The sequence below is a fragment of the Glycine max genome, chromosome 12 (assembly GCF_000004515.6).
Source record: "Glycine max cultivar Williams 82 chromosome 12, Glycine_max_v4.0, whole genome shotgun sequence".
Classification (NCBI taxonomy): domain Eukaryota; kingdom Viridiplantae; phylum Streptophyta; class Magnoliopsida; order Fabales; family Fabaceae; genus Glycine; species Glycine max.
In genome coordinates, this window is record NC_038248.2 from 39,598,541 (window position 1) to 39,619,019 (window position 20,479).

General features: G+C 34.3%; 2 protein-coding genes across 2 annotated transcripts; both read left to right on the plus strand.

The window, feature by feature from the left end:
• Window positions 1-9,065: 9,065 nt before the first annotated feature.
• Window positions 9,066-15,029, plus strand: LOC100806654 (WD repeat-containing protein 44). Its single transcript, XM_003539541.5, has 7 exons — window positions 9,066-10,718; window positions 12,459-12,549; window positions 12,988-13,145; window positions 13,229-13,280; window positions 13,394-13,476; window positions 13,665-13,758; window positions 14,066-15,029. Exons 1-7 carry the CDS (start codon window positions 9,495-9,497, stop codon window positions 14,662-14,664), a joined length of 2,301 nt encoding a protein of 766 aa, XP_003539589.1. The 5' UTR covers window positions 9,066-9,494; the 3' UTR covers window positions 14,665-15,029.
• A 2,634-nt stretch (window positions 15,030-17,663) lies between these two features.
• LOC100785637 (protochlorophyllide reductase, chloroplastic) lies at window positions 17,664-20,346 on the plus strand. The gene is made up of 5 exons (XM_003540404.4): window positions 17,664-18,026; window positions 18,120-18,218; window positions 18,882-19,413; window positions 19,503-19,861; window positions 19,959-20,346. The coding sequence occupies exons 1-5, from the start codon at window positions 17,973-17,975 to the stop codon at window positions 20,112-20,114; spliced, it is 1,200 nt and encodes a 399-aa protein (XP_003540452.1). The 5' UTR covers window positions 17,664-17,972; the 3' UTR covers window positions 20,115-20,346.
• Window positions 20,347-20,479: the final 133 nt, after the last annotated feature.

Here is a 20,479-nt window from a genome sequence, read left to right on the forward strand (position 1 = left end):
GGTCCCTCGTCTACAGCGGTAGCCATCATTGGCCTTTCCTTAAATGCACAAAAAGCTTTGAATTTCTATAATTAACATAAACTAGTTATTTCTTCATGTGGGTATGGATAAACCAATAGCACTGGCATGCAACACGTGATCGAAGGTTAATGCTTGAGGAGTGAGTGGCATTGCTATATTTAGTATTTATAAGCAATAACTAAAAAATGGGAGTCGTGTCTCTGTTTGACTTTCTCCCCTTTAAATGCAAGTTGAAATTTTGGTCTACATCCTAGTCACTAGGCTCGGACAAGAGCAATTTAAGGCCGAAAACTGAGAATTTAAGGAAGCTGAAGCCGTTGTTGCAGAGACGAAGCATGGCGTCTCAGAGCATCAGGAATACCTTCGCGGCGGTGTTGTTCATGTTCAGATGGAGGATATTGAAGGTTACACTGTTGCAATGGCAAAGTGGATTCCAGGGGAGGTTCGAGAGAAAGAGTGAGTTCAAAGTCAGAAAGGGGGTTTCGAGACAGAGAGGAGGAATTTTTTTAAAAACCTCACCACAACATTAGTTTTTAAAAGATAATTTAAATACTAATTTTTTAAAAATTAATGTTAAAATCGTTCTGTTAATATTAATTTTTTTAAAATTGATCTTTACCATAATATTTTTCTAATAAAATATAATCATATATTTTATAGCATCAATTTTCATCAAAATTGATACTAATAACAAGATGTTAAAACTTATTTTTGTAGCCGTATCTTAAAGTAAGTATGTATGATTCGATATTTTATATTATGATTCACAATGTAAGAAAATGGTAAACCTAAAAATGGTAGACGAATATTTAGATAGTAAAAAAAAATCGAGATTGAATATTATTATAATGCTATATGGTACGAAAGTTAATTGCACGAACAGTGTACGAGTACAAACACTGAAATCTAGTTGGTTAATTTTAAATAAGAAATTTTTAAACAAAATCTCTAACAAAAGGAAAATGTTCTCAAAAAGTTACAAAGAGATGTGATTGGTTAAAAACCCTACCTTCAGTAACTTGTATGGTTATGAATCCCTATCTTTCGTACTCTAATTCATAACGTATTTTTCGTACCAAATTGTATTGTTGTTAACAAAAATCAGATGCTGAGAACGATTATAAATGTTTTCGTGCAGGTATGAATTTGCACCAAGTAGCACTTTCCTATTATAATTCTATGCGCTTAGAATTGCACCTTTTTACAGAGCATGAGGAGTAACTTATTATAGTTCATTTCACGGGTTATGTAATATTCAAACTTAACTCTTATAATTAGATATATAGTTCATATATAATAGTTGAAATTAACTAATTGAGTTTTTTAAATATATTTTTTCCTGTTTTATGTGTGTTAACAAGCAATTAAAAAAGGTTCTGAAATATATATCGATCCTCTTGTTCAGTACCAGTACTCCAACGATTATGGTCTCCTAGTATCTTCAAATAATCGTTGGTTGTATATTTGTTGCTTTTCTATTTTAGGCCAGGGTATGATTACCTATAAAATCTTTCACACTCAGATTAGTATTTGTTAGATTGAGTTGAGAGGTGATTTAAACTGTGCTATGGTCTCCTGACTCCTATACCCTCCATGATTTTTTATTTTTTTTATCTTCATGGGTAGTAATGTAGTATCATCCTCATGTGTGCATGAGTGATATCCATGTGCACCTAACTTTAATTTCACAATTCTCAGGTGTTCGTTATGAGATATTTCTAGAGTAATCTTTGATGTTTTGTGCCTACATATGCTTCGCTGTATTGTTGCCTTGTTGGTTTATTTATTTATTTTTTGTTTTGTGCCATAGGGTTATTATCTTTTAGGTTGTTTTGTGATTTGAGTCTTAGCCATAACATTGTATTAAATGTGTTAGGCTAGTATCAAATGTGTACAATATTGTACTATAATAATAATAATAATAATATTCATCCACCTATACAAGACCTTCACTTCATTTTTCTTTTTATATTTTTCTTTCTATTTCTACCTTCTTTCTGCCTCCTATATCCTAAAAATAGGGCGTACATTCATTTATTTTTCATTGCACTAATGCAGTTGGCAGATTTGATTAATGTGAATGAAAATAGAATATTGAGATCATTTTATTTCTTTAAATAAATATATTTAATTCAACTCAAATTGATGAGTGTTTAAGTAACTTTTAAACACTAAATCTCAAATAAAAAAAGAAGTACTTCTAATATAGCAGGAGATTCCACAACTTACTATCACTGCTGTAGTAAGTAGAGTAAAACTCAAAACAAACAAGCTATTTCACCCGAAGAAAATACAAGCAATTAAACAATCTTGAAGACCTCAAACAATTTTTAATTGTTCTGTTAAATATATCTTTTTTATCATGTTTTTTACTCAAGATGTATATAACATTTAGTTATATAGGACTTACCTTTCTTAAATGATACATATGATTTATATTAAAAAAAGTCACGATTATTCTTGAGATAAACTTAAGTCTCACATCATCAAGATAATGTTACAATTAATATATAAGTAGGCGAAAACCCTCATCTCTTTATTTATTTTTAGAGTTGGATTAAGTTAAAATTCACATTTTAAGATGATTTTAAAGTTTAATTCTAGACCTATGAAATGAGTAACCTACTATATTATTCATGCATCAAATCCATTAATATTGAAGGTGAGGTGTTAAAAAATACTCAAGTACCGTATAGATTAGAGATAAAACCACATTAAATATATAAATTAAAGATAACCTTTATCCCATAAATTAATTTTTAAAATTAAATTAGATTTAAATCCACGTCCTAAGAATCACATAATTAACAAATAAGATAATATTGATTTTTTATTTTTTTATCATGTATCGTACTATATGTTTTATATCCCGAAGGAAAGATAGCTAACAATTAAATTAGGATTCGATCGAGTTGGTAAGAAATGTGTTAAGAGGTGTAGTAGATGTTGGCCATTTATGCTTGTTGTTAATAGGACCACAAGTCCACCAACCTATAAAATATATGCACTGGACAATTTTGTGATTTGAAGAACAGAGAGAAGACCCGATCCACGTTACTAATCTTTTTTTAAACACACACTAAGTTGCTTCAAGTGTGTGTTTGGATTAACTTTTAATTCTATCAAGATTAATTCTAAAACCATGATGAAGGCTGAAACAATAAATAGTTGTTTTAACTTTTAAATTTTTGTATCATGATTTCGACATCAAAATTGATTTTATGAGCGAGGTATCCAAATACACTAATAAACTACGCCTAAAATAAATATGGTGATTTGAATTTTGAAGCTCCCAACCTCTCAACCCCCTTCGGCCCTTCCCTCAGAACAAGGAATGAGAGATTTCGTGTGCAACGTTTTCGTTTTTGGTCCCCTCAGTTAGATTGAGAGAGCTACGTACTTTATATATCATATAAGTTAATGTTGTTCAAACGTTTAATGTAAACATGCCAACCGCACATAATACAACCCAGATTTGAATCTCATTCCCCTTGGAGTACTAGTTGATAAAAATGTTAATTAGCTACTGACATAATGACATAGTTAAAAAAATCCACTATAATGTTAGTATAGGTCTTCTTACTAACTTTTCAAGAATCCTAAGTTTTTTAATTTTATTTTTTATAATAAAGAATTCCAAGTTTTTTTTAAGCGAAGAATTCTAAGTTATGATATTATAATTCAAAGTCATTTTTTTTTCTCTTCCTATTATCACAACCAAATACGCTATGAAATTTACGGAAACATAAAATTGCGGGTGGGTAAAAAGTGGAAGAGGTAGAGTAAGAGGTAAAAAACTGTGGTTTCCACTGCCAAACACAAAATGTAAAGTGTGATTTTGAAGATTATTTAAAGCCATATATATTTCTAGCTAGCTAATCATGCTCTTGATTTCATCTAGTTGGACTTAATTTTTACTCTTAATTAATAAATAAAAAAAGAAGCTACATTCCCATGCTGAAAAGGGGTAAAAAAAGAAAAGAGGTAAAAGTAAATGATACAAATATGTACATAACGTGTGAGCTATGCAAGGTTTTAGTTTGACTACAACCTACAAGATCAAGTCAATCATTGCGTAACACATGCAAGGAATGTTGCACGTAGTTTAACAGTTATATATAATTTATATACTATGTTTTCACAATACTTTTATAATATTATTTTCTATCTCTTTTTATTGCATTGCTTATTTTATTTTAAGTTTCATTTTTATATATTATTAATGTAACGATTTTTAACTATCAATCAATTAAAATTCATTTTAAATATAATTTTTAAAATAATTACTATATTGCAAAAATAAATAATCTTACCATATATAATACTTTATAACTGACAAAATAAAAATTATTTCTACTATCAATGTATTTAAAGATATTTTATATTTTATATTTCTTTAACTTTTTTTCCTCTTTCTCTTGACATGTCAAAAAGAAAATGCACTACGATCATAATTTCTCATAGGATAATAATATTCTATACCTTTCTTTTTCCCTTCTAACCATTTACCATAGACAATGTGCTTTTTGGACAGCGCTTTCATATGCAAAGTGGAAACAAATAAAAACAAGACATGCTTTTCGCTCTCTTCAACATGTTTCCATCTGTTTTTGAGTTGTGATTTACTGTTATTACGTTGAATTAAAGGATTACGTGAAGTTTATCAACTCTTGTACATTATTTTATTGGTGATAATTTTCTATTCTTAATGATATGCTTCGCGTTTTTCTTTTAAATTGAATTTTTATCCTTATATGTAAACAACTCAAATTAGTTACATCTTATATTTACTATGAAATAGTAAAATGTTAAATTGCTAAAAACTGCGTATCCAATATAACATCTCTTGTATTTTTACTTTTCTTGACATGAACATCATATGGGCATGGTTGTGTTCGATTTTATTATGTTCTTTTTCAGTTTTTGAAGAAAGGAAGATTCTTCTTGACCACTGAATTGCAAAACTTATAAGAAACAAAATAATCATTCATAGGGGGTGAAATAAAAGTATTAGAATGTGACAAAGCAAAAAAGAAAAAAAGAAATGGAAGGAAGAAGAGAATAAATGTGAAGTCACCCCCGACCCTAAGAATATATCCCATGTGTAGAAGTATTTTGCACTTGTTACGCCTTGATTGCTCATTATATGTTTACATGTTATGATGATCTATAAAGTATTTAATTATTTAATATTGTTTGCAGTTTTTGTACTAGCCCAAGTCTTCACTCAAGGACAAATTAACTTGTAAGCGATATAATTGACCTTTAATATCACAGAATTATATATAGACCTGTCGTCTATGAAACGCGTCAGTTTATTTAATAGCTATAAAAAAACAAAAAATAATAATCGGTTGATGTTAACATTTAGCTATCAATAATACTAAAAATCGTGCTTGCCATAATTAATACTGTATCCTATGGCAATATGCCTTCATTGGGATATTCCTACCAGGTTATTTACTACTTAATAGAGAAAGATCGAGCTTATTTGCACTTATCATGTTAGAGTAAATAGTGTTGCAGTTAGTAAACAATAAAAGCCAAATTTAAGACATCTCACATCTCTGTGAAAATCAAGCTTTTTTTATTATTTGTGGGTGTGATTTCTTGTGTACAAAGATGTATTTTGTTAGAAGAAAAAAAAGAGGTATTTTTATTTATTTATTATTCTTTTTCTAGATAATAAGAGGTGATTTTAAAAATTGAATCAAGATACATAGTAAAGTGTATAAAAAATAAAGAAAAAGTTATAATATAGGAGGAATGGTTAAAATTCTTAAGCGTAAACATATTTTGTCTTCTTCTTCTTAAAAAAAAAACAATCATTATGTTCCAAAAACTGAAAGGAACAAGAGTAAAGTTTATAGGAAAATAATCAATCCAAGAGAACACCATGTATGGGCCATGAAATTGGTAAGTACATGAAATTCGTGTTTATAAATTTAATTGAAATTCACTGAAGTTAAGATGTTTTACATTTTTGTTTAATTATAAATCAATATATAATTAAAAATTATTAACTTTTTAATATATAGTTATTTTAAAAGTAATATTTAAGATGATTTTTTAATTAGATAAAAAAATGGAATGGCAGTTCTTGTTTTATGGTTTGTCTTATGAATGAAAGTTATTCATAAGTGCCATGCATTGAATTATGCCTTCATATATTTGCTGTCAACAATATTGGTTTACTATATTTCGCACCTATTAACTGCTTGACTAAAGTTTAGATTTAGGAATCCTCTATTGATATCTAGGATTAGTAATTTATGTTGATGTTAGAGTAAGAAGAATCTCCTAATTTCACCTTAAATTTTTATTAATGAAATTAGAAAAAACTACAAGATTTTCAATAAGTTAGTATATATATATATATATATATATATATATGTATATATATCCTCTATATATATATAAATACTTTACATATACAATTTTTTTATATATAACAATTTCCTCACATGTTCTCTTTTAAGTAATTGAATAAAATCAGACTCAAAATGTTATACAATGGTTCCAATAATTCTCACTTCTCAATGTTCTCGTGCAGCTGTCATTATTTTATTTTTTTAAAAAAAAAATCTATGCGGAAAACCTCGCCGAAGTGTATAGCTAGTTAGCAGACCTTTTTTTTTTTTTGTCACAAATCCTTTCCATGACCAATGTCTATTAGTCGAAGTGATAAAAAATTATTTTTTTAAGTAATATTTCAGGATCAAATTATGTAAATGAGAAAGAAAAAAGGGAATTTGGGAGTGCTTTATCCCCGTAATGGATCCCCCTAAAATCATGTGAATGAGAAAATTGACATTTGGAAGGACTTTATCTCTATAATTGGACCTCCCTTGCTTAATTCAGATTAGTCACAATTTCAATGATCAGATTAACTAGAGACTCATGTAATTAACTTCGGATATTGAGTATCTAAGAAAAAAACAATTATTACTTTCCTTCCATTAGCCATTTCAAAAGCAACTAAAATAATCATAAGCGATCAGCAACTATAAATTGTTTTATTGCTCAAAGAAAAAAGATAACATGGGTTTGAGTTATAGAATCATATTCAAGATATGAATAATCAAAAAGTTAAAAGGAAAAGATAGCATATTTATTAAAATAAACAATATAATACATCATCCTTAAATCTTAATTATACAAAAGAGGTTTAGTGATCCCTACCTATATGATTCAGGTGAGCCTTGTAAGGTCTAAAGAGGGTGTGGAAGTCACCACTTTTCAAAGTTACAGTGTTTATCTGATAATGACACACCTAACCTTTACCTTTTAATTTGTCCCCAGTTAGCATAATCAAATGTCCCTAAAATAACTCTCGTAAATGTCTTTGTTGTGATGGCAGCTTTGAAATGTCAAAAATAAAACAAATGTGTTGTTGAGTGCTAATCCAAGACACAATTATAATGCCTCACTAAACTGCAACACGCTTTGAGAAACGCTAACTATTTGAGGAACACGAAAACTTTTGTTGGTTGAAGATCTACTATCTACAGCGCTGTTACTTTGAACTTAATCGTGGAAAATCATGCTTAATTATGTGCTTAAGTATATACTATATATAATATTCACGCGATACAAAACAAGACAATAATAAAAAACTCAGTCATACGTGCAATTAAACTTTAATATTTTTTACAATAAGCTGGAACATAAAAAAGTTTTTTGTTCTTCAACTTTAGTATTATATATAGAAAAGAGAAAGAAAATCTGACATTGAAATTAATAATTTGGAAAAGATGATGCAAATGGGATTGTTGGTGGGAATCAACAATATGCATGGAACATGTCTATGACAAAAATATAATAGAGGGCTTTTTTGTCTTTGCCGTCAGATTATACACTAACAGATTATATATTAAAAGATTGATTTTTCCTTACTGAATGATGAAACATTTTAAGCAACAAAATAATTAAAACATGTTTGTATTATTTCGCTTTTTAAAAGAAAAGGAAAATAAATTATTTCAGTTTAAAATAAAAGTACTTATAAATTACAATGTTGTCATGATATATATTCTATGACTTTTTGTTTTAGAGACCATATATGTATTTTATTTTGGAGTCAATTCTACTCTAGTTGGGTAGAATTATTATTGATGGTAAAAAAATTTTCTCCAAGTTATTTAATGCACCTGTGATTTAAATTGAGATTATTAGTTAAGTTAAAATAATTTTATATCCATTAATTTGGTGGTGTTATAAATAAATTAAAGTATTTCCCGTGGTATTATATTATTTCCTTTTTAAAAAACTTTAAAGATTAGTTATACGAATACCTTATTTGTTTCTAACATCAATGCATAAAAAATACTAACCATGATCTTCGTTTTGGGCATTGAATAATAATTAGAGATACCATTTTATTCTTAAAATGAGCCGATTAGATAGGAAGGAAATTATATCTCATGGTTTTAAAAAAAAATACTAACAAACATTAAAGTCAAAAGCACCCTTTATTTTGGACAAAAAATTCTTAACACCCGGGCAATAACGTAATCTCATTCTTCTTTATTGAAAAATACACAATTTTGCAAGTTCCATTGAATTTCAACGAATGATAAATAAAATATTTAAATTAATATAATTTTTTAATAACTATTTTCTCATAAAATAATTTCTAATTAATTGAGAGAATGAACTTTTTTAAATTCTTAAACAATTCATATACCAAAGAAAAAAATCTTAAACTATAATACCAGCTAGAGTCACGTTACGTGCACACCATATATATTATCATTTAAATTATTTACACATTGTTAAATATAAATCCACTACTCGCATGCGTCAGTAATTAAAAAAAAAAAACTTAAAGAATTACGATTTTTTTATTTAGAAAAAACGCAGTACATTGATTAATTTAGAATTAGAAATAAATAAAAATTGGATTATTGTGACTGAGAGTATATTTAAAAATCAAGTGAAAATTAGTTTTGACAAAAAAATATGCTTGCCAAGGAAGGATAACTCTTATTTTTTGCTTTATCCGTTTAATGAGTATTAAAACGTGTTGGAAAAATTAGAAGGGCGAAACGAAACATACACCGAATGAGCAATTCGGAAATTGTTATTTGTTAGTAGTTAGAAGTCCAAGGGAAGGAAGGGCCGCACAAAACACAGACAGACACAGCACAAAGCTATAGATTATAGATTATAGTAATTTAATCATACATAGGCTCAAAAAAGAAAAAAAGAAAAGGAAAATTGTTTTGTTTTGTTTGAGTTGTGTGACTTTGCGCATAGCATCTGTAAAACCCAAAAGAAATTTGGTTTCTATTTGCAAACACAAAGCAAGCTTATGAGTTTCTCTCTTCCCTTTTTCTTTATGGGATCCGATCGGCGGTGATCGGATCATCGATTTGACGCTTGTTGGGGAGAGGGGCATTTTCATTGCCAATGGGAATGCCCAATCCCAACAACAACAACAACAACAACAACAATAACATTCACCCCGCACCATGAGCAAAGCCCTGGGAGCAACTACAGAAGAAGACGAAGAAGACGACCAACAACATCCACAACAAGATTGTTTCTACGACTCACACGACCGTTTACTTTCACTCTCTTCTTCATGCTCTTGTTCCAACTCCAACTCCGACAACGAAAACGACACCCAAGACCACCAAAACGACACCAGCCTCCCCAATTTCACCAACTACGACATATGGATCTCTCAACCCTCCTCCGTCTCCGAACGCCGCACGCGCCTTTTACTTTCCCTCGGACTCTCTTCCCTCACGCGCTCAAACCCTCGCGATCGCGCGTCCCCTCTCCGATCCGTATCCGACACCACCGCAAACCCTAACAAGCCACCAAATCCAAAACCACCCCCACCGCCGCCGCCACCACCGATTGAAGAGCTGTGCACGATTCGAGATCTCGATAACGGGAAAGAGTTCGTCGTGAACGAATTGGAGAATCTGCGGGAGGTTGCCACGGGGCGGCAATTGACGATGGAGGAGTTTGAGATGACGGTGGGGCATTCTCCCATCGTTCAGGAACTGATGCGGCGGCAGAACGTTGAAGAGGCGAGCGTTGATTCCAATGCGGGTGGTTCTAAAGTGAAGAAGAAGGGGACGGGGTGGTTGAAGAGTATCAAGAGCGTGGCGAGTTCGGTGGCGGGGTATAGGGATCGCCGGAGTAGCGACGAGAGGGACACGTCGTCGGAGAAGGGCGGGAGGCGGTCCAGCTCCGCCACCGACGACAGCCAGGAGGGAGGGGGCGCGTTTCACGGGCCGGAGAGGGTGAGGGTGAAGCAGTATGGGAAGAGTTGCAAGGAGGTGACTGCTTTGTACAAGAGTCAGGAGATTCAGGCGCATAGTGGGAGCATTTGGAGCATTAAGTTTAGTTTGGATGGGAAGTATTTGGCGAGTGCTGGGGAGGATTGCGTGATTCATGTGTGGCAGGTGGTGGAGGGGGAGAGAAAGGGGGAGTTGTTGTTGTTGGATAGGGAGAAGGGGGAGGATGGGAATGGGAATGTGGATATGTTTTTGGTGGTGAATGGGTCCCCCATGGCGGATGGGGAGAGGAAGAGGAAGGGGAGGTCGAGTGTGAGTAGGAAGTCCTTGAGCTTGGACCAGTTTGTGGTGCCGCAGACCGTGTTTGCGCTTACTGACAAACCAGTTTGCTCCTTCCAGGGACATCTTCATGATGTGCTTGACCTCTCATGGTCTAAAACTCAGGTTAGCTTCCAATCTTCTCTAGTTCCAGCAGGGTGTTCAATTTCAATGTGTCAGTGTAATTGTAAAGTTCATTTTGTATCCTATGTTGGATTTTCCTGTGTACATTAAGTTGGTTTTCTTGTTAACTGAACGATTTACTAAACAGATTGATTGAGTTTTCTACTTTGTATCTGTATCTCAGAAAGATTTGACATTCTTAGATAATTGATTGGAGTAGGACAGTTTTCAAGTGGCCGAAAAGGCATCAAGGGACAAATATGGATTTCAGATTGTGTTATCTGTTATATTTAATATATGTGCTGTTTAGCCAACAATGGTTATCCTATTTGAGGGAGGTGCTGTCACTATTTTGTTTATGGTTTTCTGGTTGTTACATAATGAAAGACATTTGTGTGCAGTGCACTACATACTAGACTATTTGTAGTTTTAGTGACTTTAGTTTGGGCTGAGTCATTATTTATTGTAGGATCAACTGATCAAGTAAATAAAGTTCTACCCGAATGAGAAGGTTTCTGGAACTTTTTCTTTTTTCCTTCTCCCTGTCACTATTTATTGTTTCTTTTCCTACGTAATTACATTGTTGTTCTTGGCATTCCTTCGATAGGAATTTAAACATGATTAGTTTAGGTAGAGGTAACTTGGAAACTACGGGATGATAGTATGTATTAAAATTTCCTTATAGTTAATGTTTACTATTATAGTGAAATACTCTATGGATATATCCAGTTTTTCTGCTAAATTACTAGTGAACAGTAGATGTATATATAGTTTGGCTTGGCTATAAGGAAAAGGGAACTAAAATTTACTGCTCAAAAGACAGAAAGAATATCTGTAGGTCAGTAACTTACTTAGGATGCTCTGTTTGTAACTTAGGGTGCTTTTTAGATGGGTTATTGATGCCATTATGATGAATGATTGAGATTTGATCTTATTTTAATCTTTTGTACAGGTCAATTTATCATTATTTCCTATGTAAGTTTTAGGTAGTGTTTGCTAGCTAAACTTCAAAAAAAGAAAAAGGGTATTGACTAACTTGGTAAGAGTTCTTAATTAAAAATTGTTTTTAGGAATCACTCAAATTTTATTGATCAGTTTTTAAGTCAAAACTCAAACTGGCCCAAAAGCACTTCTAAACTAAGTTGCTGTAATCCTATCTCTTTATCCCTAATAAGAAATCTTTATTTATCTCCCCTTCTTTCCTTATATTTTGTTTGGAATTTTAAAATTGATTTGCTTACATGTGCCAAATATTTTATTTTTAAACTTAGGCAGACCCAATGCTTAGACAAATGAACGACATTTGAAACTGTTCTAATATAATATCGTTTAATGAAACAGTATTTAACTTCAAATCTTTTGATCAAATTTTTTTACTTGGTATTTCATTTGCTATACCACCCCCTATTATCTATGTAAGATTGGATCCATACCAAAACACATTTTAAATCTTAGCATTCCTGTTTGAGTCATATCTTATAGGTAGTAACACTAGTGGAGGATGAGCACCTTTTAGAATGAATTGAAATGATTGATATTTATTGCAGGCTCAAATGTTGTATTTGAAAAGCTTCCATTTGGGGGGGAGGGGGGATTATCTATTTTTTTTCTTCTTCTTTAGAATGTCTGTTGATAAAATTTCAATATTTGTCATAAAGTAGTGTAATTTGTTCTAGAAATATGAATTAAAATGCATGTATTTTTAGATCATCCTTTTAATATATTTCCCCCCATTTTGCTCAGCACTTGCTCTCATCTTCAATGGACAAAACTGTGCGGTTGTGGCATCTGTCTAGCAAGTCTTGTTTGAAAATATTTTCACACAGTGACTATGGTGAGTAAATTCAGTGATTACATATTGCAATGCTTTCTCATCCTTGCTCTCCCATAATCTGAGTAGAAGTCATATGGGATACTTATGATAAAATGGCAGAACACTCTTACACTTTATTTGTTTTTACTGTTTATCCATATTTATTCTGCTTCTTCCCTACTAAAAATTGAATTGGATTCCGAGTTCGTTGTATTCCTATCCAATATACTTCAGTATACACCCCGTTTTTGAGGATTGGATAACCACATAGTGGCACACAGGCAGTTCTATTGAAATATCATCTTTACTGCAGATTGTTCCAATTGTACAAGAGTTCTTTAATGTCCACTTGGGTGGGTTAGATTTACAATGAAAACAATTTCATTCCCTCCCTCCCTCCCCCGTTTTTGTTCTTTGCTAATTAAGCCTTTTGCTTCAATCTTCTTTCTCTCTGCACAGTAACTTGCATCCAGTTTAATCCTGTTGATGATAGATACTTCATTAGCGGATCTTTGGATGCTAAGGTTCGCATATGGAGCATTCCTGATCGACAAGTTGTTGATTGGACTGATCTGCATGAGATGGTCACTGCTGCTTGTTATACACCTGATGGTCAGGTTGGTCCAAGGTTAATATGCACCTATTTGAACACTCAGAAATTCAGTTTTTATGTTCAACTCGGTTAAATTTTCTGGTGCAGGGTGCATTGGTTGGTTCATACAAGGGTAGCTGCCATTTATATAATACGTCCGGTACTGTCAGAGGCTTTTTTTTTTATATATATTTTTAAAGCCTTTTCTATTCATCTATTTTCTAATGATTGTGTGGCCACTGATTATCATCTTGTTTTTTATATTTCATTCAGAAAATAAGTTGCAACAGAAAAGTCAGATCAATCTGCAGAACAAGAAAAAGAAATCACATCACAAGAAAATTACTGGTTTCCAGGTAATGTAATGATCTACTGCTGTGCTTTATGAGAGAAGCTACTTTTTTGTGTACCTATCCAAAACTTTGAACAGGGAAAAGATAAAGTAAAATAAAACAGGATGTTGCACAGCTATAGTGGATTTGCTTTGACTGAGTCACAATGTTTATGCTCGTATTCCTAAGTCCTAACTGAAATTTATGAACAGTTTGCCCCAGGAAGTTCATCAGAAGTACTTATCACATCTGCTGACTCACGAATTCGGGTGGTTGATGGTGTTGATCTAGTTCATAAGTTTAAAGGTATGTAGTTAGATAAAGTTAATATTTTTTTGAAAAATAATATAACAAGTGAAAAAAACCATTTGGTACAAAGCTCTCATCTGCATCAAATTTGTTTTGTTAATCGTAAACTTTTTTTTTAAAAAAAAATAATGTTTTGTCTGGAGTGGGGGGATATTTATCTCTCTTATGAGATGTATAAGGTATATTTATTTGGACAGATGAAAAACATTGTGGTCTTGCTAGCTTTTCAAGTTTGTCTAAATGGCAACAAAGTCTTCAGTATATTTATTTCCTTGCTGATCAAACCGATGCAAGTTTTGTACAGGCTTTCGGAATGCAACTAGTCCAATTTCAGCATCCCTCACGGCAAATGGTAAATATGTTGTCGCAGCAAGTGAGGACTCCCATGTATTCATCTGGAAAAATGAAGCTGATTGCAGACCAAACAGAAGTAAAGGTGTGACTGTCACACGATCATATGAGCATTTTCACTGTAAAGATGTGTCAGTGGCCATTCCTTGGCCTGGTATGGGTGATGAATGGGACATGCAAGATACGTTTTCCGGAGAACAGCCCGAGATTGATAACCATGCTGATGAAGTCTCATCAGCCAACCATCCTCCTACCCCTGTAGAGGAAAACTTTGTTACTGAGGGTTCAAGATCTGCATCAGGTTATAGCAACAGTCCACGCCATGCAACCATTGCAAGTGCAACAAATAGTTACTTTTTTGATAGAATTTCTGCAACATGGCCAGAGGAAAAACTTCTTCTGGCTACAAGAACCCAAAGCCCTCGTGTCAGTATGGATTTCTCTAACGGGGTAAGTAAAAAAATGTCAGCCTGGGGTATGGTGATCGTAACTGCCGGCCTCCGAGGGGAAATTAGAACTTTCCAAAATTTTGGACTACCACTTCGGATATAAGAGGTGAAAGAATATGCATGCTTGTGAGCATGGCTGAGAATGAGTTGATGATATCAGCTCAGAAGGCAGTAGATTACACCTTCTCCATTAGTTGGTGAAAACCTGTACAGAAAAGTGGGATGAGAATTGTAATATTAGCGGGGTTCCATTTATTTTCTTGTTCTTGTGCATTGGATGAAAATAGGTTGCCATTCCATTCAGGCACTGAGGGGGGATAAAGGGGTAAACATTGTCAAACAAAAACCAAAAAAAAAAAAAAGTTACACCAGGAATTTAGAAACCGATGGATGTAATCGGCAATTGTAGAGTAACGCGAGCACGGGAAAAGCTTATTGAAATTATTAGAAATGATTCTTTTACACTTATTTGTTTTGAGTTTTGTCATGGAATTCAATTTCTTGTCCAAAGTGAATCAAATTCAATAAACAGCATGGCTGCAAGTGTTTATAGTGGCATTGTTCAGTCTAGAAATTTATTTACACAAGATAAATAAACTTGAAATATTTTTCACAATAAGAATTTTTTCCCCAAGGGAAAGCACCCAATTTGATATTTGTTTAGTGTTAACAACACGTTATGGGATAGCTTCATAACGAGTGGTGATTGAACCGTGACATGCAATACTTTATTGCTCTTAGCGGTTAACAACCACGGCAACATCCCGTTGCTCCTAGAGCCTAAACCCAGGCACGCTAAGGCTACAACAATTGAGTCCTGACTTCAATCCTAGCAACTTGATGGTCACCCATGCACAATGTTGGATTCGAATTAAGGGCCTTCCCATGAAGTATTGGCGGTCGAACATCATTCTTGCGATTGCAGGTGTCGGAACCCCGGTCACCATTGATGATTCAACCAGGAAAAAGGTCTTTGGGCATTATGCTAGAGCCCTGGTGGACATTAATCTCCACGGTGGTCTTCGAGATTCCATCTTGGTCGAAAGAGAATCATTCGCTTTCTTTGTCAACATTGAGTTTGAGAAGATTCCTGAATTTTGTAATTTTTGCAAGCATATTGGACATGTGGTTAGCAATTGCAAGAAGAAATCCTTTGTTGATTCGAAAATGACGCGGGAGGACCCCAAAGCCATGTTGTTTATGTTGCTGAGACCCAACTGAAATTCATCGAGATATGAGAATCATCTCAACAGCCTGGGCTGACTTAGCTGAGGATGATAACCTTCAGAATATGCAGGAAGTGCCTGTACAATTGGTAGATGATTTTCAAGTTGTCCTCTCAAAGTCACAAAAGCAGAATTTGAAGAAACAAATAAAAGGTGCATCCCCAGTTCAGAATTTAAGAAAACCTCCTTGGGGGCAGCTATAACTGTCAACGAATCTTAAGATGATATCATTTTAGTACCCTCCAAGCTAGAAAAAAACAGGGAGGATGGATGCCACTGAGCCGCACTTTCCAGAAGTTGTTCAAAAGGATCTTCCTTGCTAACTTTTAGGGACAAGTGATAATAATGAAATAGATGTGACAACAAGCATGAACAACTCTGCAGTCATAACAAACAATTTTAAAGTGGTTCTTTCAACTACTCAGCAAAAGAGGAGCTCCAGGAAAATAAGCATTGTTTCTTTTCTGTCCTCGGGTAGCCTTTTGCAAGGTGGTCTGGTTTATCTTTTCTATTTCTGTCTTGCAAATTGCAGATATGTTGCAACTGGTGCCTTTCTTTTCTTGTAGCTGGCTTGTTGTTTTGGGAGATAGGCCTCTATCAGTTTGCATTTTTTTTCCTTGTATAGGATGCTTGTTCTCCTTTACATAGGACAATGGTTTTCATTGCCCTTCTTGATGTTATCCTGCTCCTCCTCTTTGTTTGTAGGCATTATTTTTCAATAGCTTAGGCCTTCCTAGCTATAGGTGCTCTTTCTGGTTTTCATTGTCGGGATGATGATAATTGGATATTATGTTTAAATGTTGGGTATCTTGAATATAAATTCCAAATCACTCAATGAAAACTCTGCAAGAGTTGATAGGGCAAGGCTCTTGGAAATCTGATCTGATTACCTCACTTAGCCAAAGAATCAAATTGTTAGATTCAAGCGTTCATTGGTGCAACAGTTAAACTCATGTCAGTGAACGAATGTTAAATTCCTTAAAACAAAAATTTACTAGAAATGTAAAGAACTTGGATACCGAAACATTGCTGTGATGAGATTGACAATCTTACGAATTTGGCATACATGTTAGCATAGCAAATCTTCTGTTAGAACTGTTGTATAAGATTTGGGCCTTCTTTGTATATTTATTATCTAAGATTCATCAACTCGTCACTTTTTTTTCCTGTCAATATTTCATAATGATCATGTACACTCTTGAACAGTAGCACCAGTTCTAGACTTCTAGCCTAGTTGGTCATAGCTTGTTGGACTTTATATGGTATTGGTAGCACTACAGCTTGTTGGGCTTAGCCTACATTTAATTTATTGTGGGAAATTACTTCCTTCACCTCTTTTTTGCTTCCTTCACTCTAAAAAAATCTGACCGGACAAAAATACTCTTGCCTCTCCCAAGCATACCCTAGCCGGCAAATCTCCATAACCACCGTGCCCCACCTCCACCCAACACCATCATCCCATGCAAACATCACTATAGAGAGCTCGATGGAGTCACACCTGGTGCTCCAAGACCTTTAAGCACAACCATGACCCCATTTTGGCACTGCACCTTCATTTTCGGATACGTGAATTTGCAAGTACAAATTTTTTTATACTTCCAGAAAAGCTTTTCTGGAAAAAAATATTCATTCTAGAAATGATTTTCTAGAATTATGTTAGCATAATTTTGGAAAATCTTTTCAAGAAAATGGGTATGGGTGGGTGGTCGCACACGCAAATATGGCCCACCCATACCCATGCCCCATCCAAGAAGGTGCCAAAAAAAGGCTTCCATTGATTCAGATTATTCTATCCTGAAAAACCAACCTCCACTCCCTCAATCTCTTTCAGCACAGATATTTACATTTACACTCCATAGGCCATAACTAGTAATAGAAATGTCATGGAGTGGCTCCTACTGGCAACGGATCAAAAATATCCTTTCTTTAAGAAATCCAAAACTCAACACTCCATTGGCTGGTTGGAAATGACGTGGCACATGCACATGCTGCTAATTATCTTATCCTCTCATATCATCACAACCAACACTTCAATATAAATTCATTTCCATGTAGACTCACATGAACCACACATTTTTCATTACCGCCGTGATAACACACTAACACCACCACTTCATCAACTTTACTTGACAACAATATTGTAAAACTCAAAATCTAGTTTCATACTTTTTTTCTTCTTCTTGAAATGGCTCTCCAGGCTGCTTCTCTTGTTCCTGCTTCTTTCTCGGTTCTTAAAGAGGTTTGCTTCAATCTCCCACACTGTTGCTTCTTATTCATTGTTTTATGTACTTTTTCCAAAGAGATAATTGAACCATGACTTTTGTGTTTGCAGGGAAAGAGTGGTGTGTCTCTCAAGGACTCCACCTTGTTCGGTCTTTCATTTTCAGAACCTATCAAAGCTAACTTCAGCTCTTCTGCATTGAGGTGCAAGGTAAGTTAAACTAAAGCTTTCTGTCTTCTTCTTAATTCATCATTAAGCTGTTTCTTACTTATCTCTGAGTATATTATGGTATTTTACTTTATTTCCTTTCAGAAGGACTTTATGTTTAGCAAATTATACTAATCATTGTGAGATTTTTTTATATTGATACTAACCTTTCAGAAGGAATACATGGTGTAATGTGTTTCTTGGATAGCAGGGGCTGTCACTATAATATATAACTATAAGTATATAAGGAGCAGCGGTGTAATGTTTTTCAAACAATTAAAGGGGTTAATGTAAGGATAAAAAAGATAAGGGTATTAGAGCAAATTTAATGAAACCTTAGGAGGTGTTTAGTATAATTTGCTCTTTATGTTTTTTGAAAATCCAATAACTAAGGTTTGTCATGTAAAATGGCCAAAATAATATACCAAGTACATTCTAGTTAATATGTGATTCCATTTTTGGAACACTAGAATTTATAATCCTTCAGCCTCTAATATTTGATGGTCGAAAGTGGGTTTTTGATCTGTATTTTTGAATCAATTCAAAGTTTAACAACAAACAAAAAACAAAGTACTGCGTAATCCCCCCCACCCTCCAAAAGAAAAAAAAGGTTTCAGACTTTCAGGGGTCATTATCTAATTTGTTTTGTTTTCCGCTCTCTATCAGAGGGAATTCGAACAAAAGCTCTGTGCTGTGAGGGCCGAAACAGTGGCTACAGCCTCTCCAGCAGTTACCAAGTCTACACCAGAAGGGAAGAAAACATTGAGGAAGGGCAGTGTTGTGATAACTGGGGCTTCATCTGGACTAGGCCTGGCCACTGCTAAGGCTTTGGCTGAGACGGGAAAATGGCATGTAATAATGGCCTGCAGGGATTACCTCAAAGCTGCAAGAGCTGCAAAATCCGCTGGCATGGCTAAGGAAAACTACACCATCATGCACTTGGACCTTGCCTCGCTCGACAGTGTCCGCCAATTTGTTGATAACTTCAGAAGATCGGAAATGCCGTTAGATGTGCTGGTTTGCAATGCTGCTGTTTACTTGCCAACTGCTAAGGAACCTACCTTCACTGCTGAGGGCTTTGAACTTAGTGTTGGGACAAATCATCTGGGGCATTTCCTCCTCTCGCGCCTGTTGCTTGAGGACTTGGAAAAATCCGATTACCCTTCAAAGCGCTTGATCATCGTTGGTTCAATAACAGGTCTAGTTCATTAGCATGTTTATTGTGAGTTCCAGTTCTTATCACACCATTAGGTTGCATTTCTTATGCTGATTGTGTGTATTCAACAGGGAACACAAACACATTGGCTGGTAATGTACCTCCCAAGGCTAACCTTGGTGACTTGAGGGGACTTCAGGGTGGTTTGAATGGGCTAAACAGCTCAGCCATGATTGATGGTGGAGACTTCGATGGTGCCAAGGCGTACAAGGACAGCAAAGTCTGCAATATGCTCACAATGCAAGAATTCCACAGACGATTCCATGAGGAAACTGGAATCACATTTGCTTCCCTTTACCCCGGTTGCATTGCCACAACAGGCCTGTTCAGAGAGCACATTCCCTTGTTCAGAACTCTGTTCCCTCCATTCCAGAAGTACATAACCAAAGGCTATGTCTCAGAAGATGAAGCAGGAAAGAGACTTGCTCAGGTAATATCAATAATAACCCTCTAGGGAAGATAATGACTACAAGAGTATGAAGTTTTCAAATATCTTTATTTCTCATGTGTGGTTGTCTTTTATATAGGTTGTAAGTGATCCAAGCCTAACAAAATCTGGTGTTTACTGGAGCTGGAACAAAGCATCAGCTTCGTTTGAAAACCAGTTGTCTCAGGAGGCCAGTGATACAGAGAAGGCTCGTAAGATCTGGGAGATTAGTGAGAAACTTGTTGGTTTTGCCTAAGTGGGAGGAGCCTCCAACATCCCATGTTGTTCTAGAGACCTTGCACTTGCATGGAGGAAGAAAATGATGTCTCAAAAGAGTGGATAGATAACATCCTATCATTTTGAATGCATTGATGTTGTTTTGTTAGCTAGGAGCTTCTTTGCTTTGATGTAAGGTGTCAATGGCTTTTTGTGAATCAAGACTCAATAAAATCATTCAGCCATGTGGGTGTGGTGAAGTTGCTCATAAACTTTCTGAAACAACAGTGCCTAGTAAACTATAAATTGTAGTGTGGGGCTCTTTTTTAGTTTTTCGTTAATAGTCGTTTTTAAGTGAACTTCAGATCAAATGGTTGAACCAAAGATCTTGCTTCATAAAAGAGC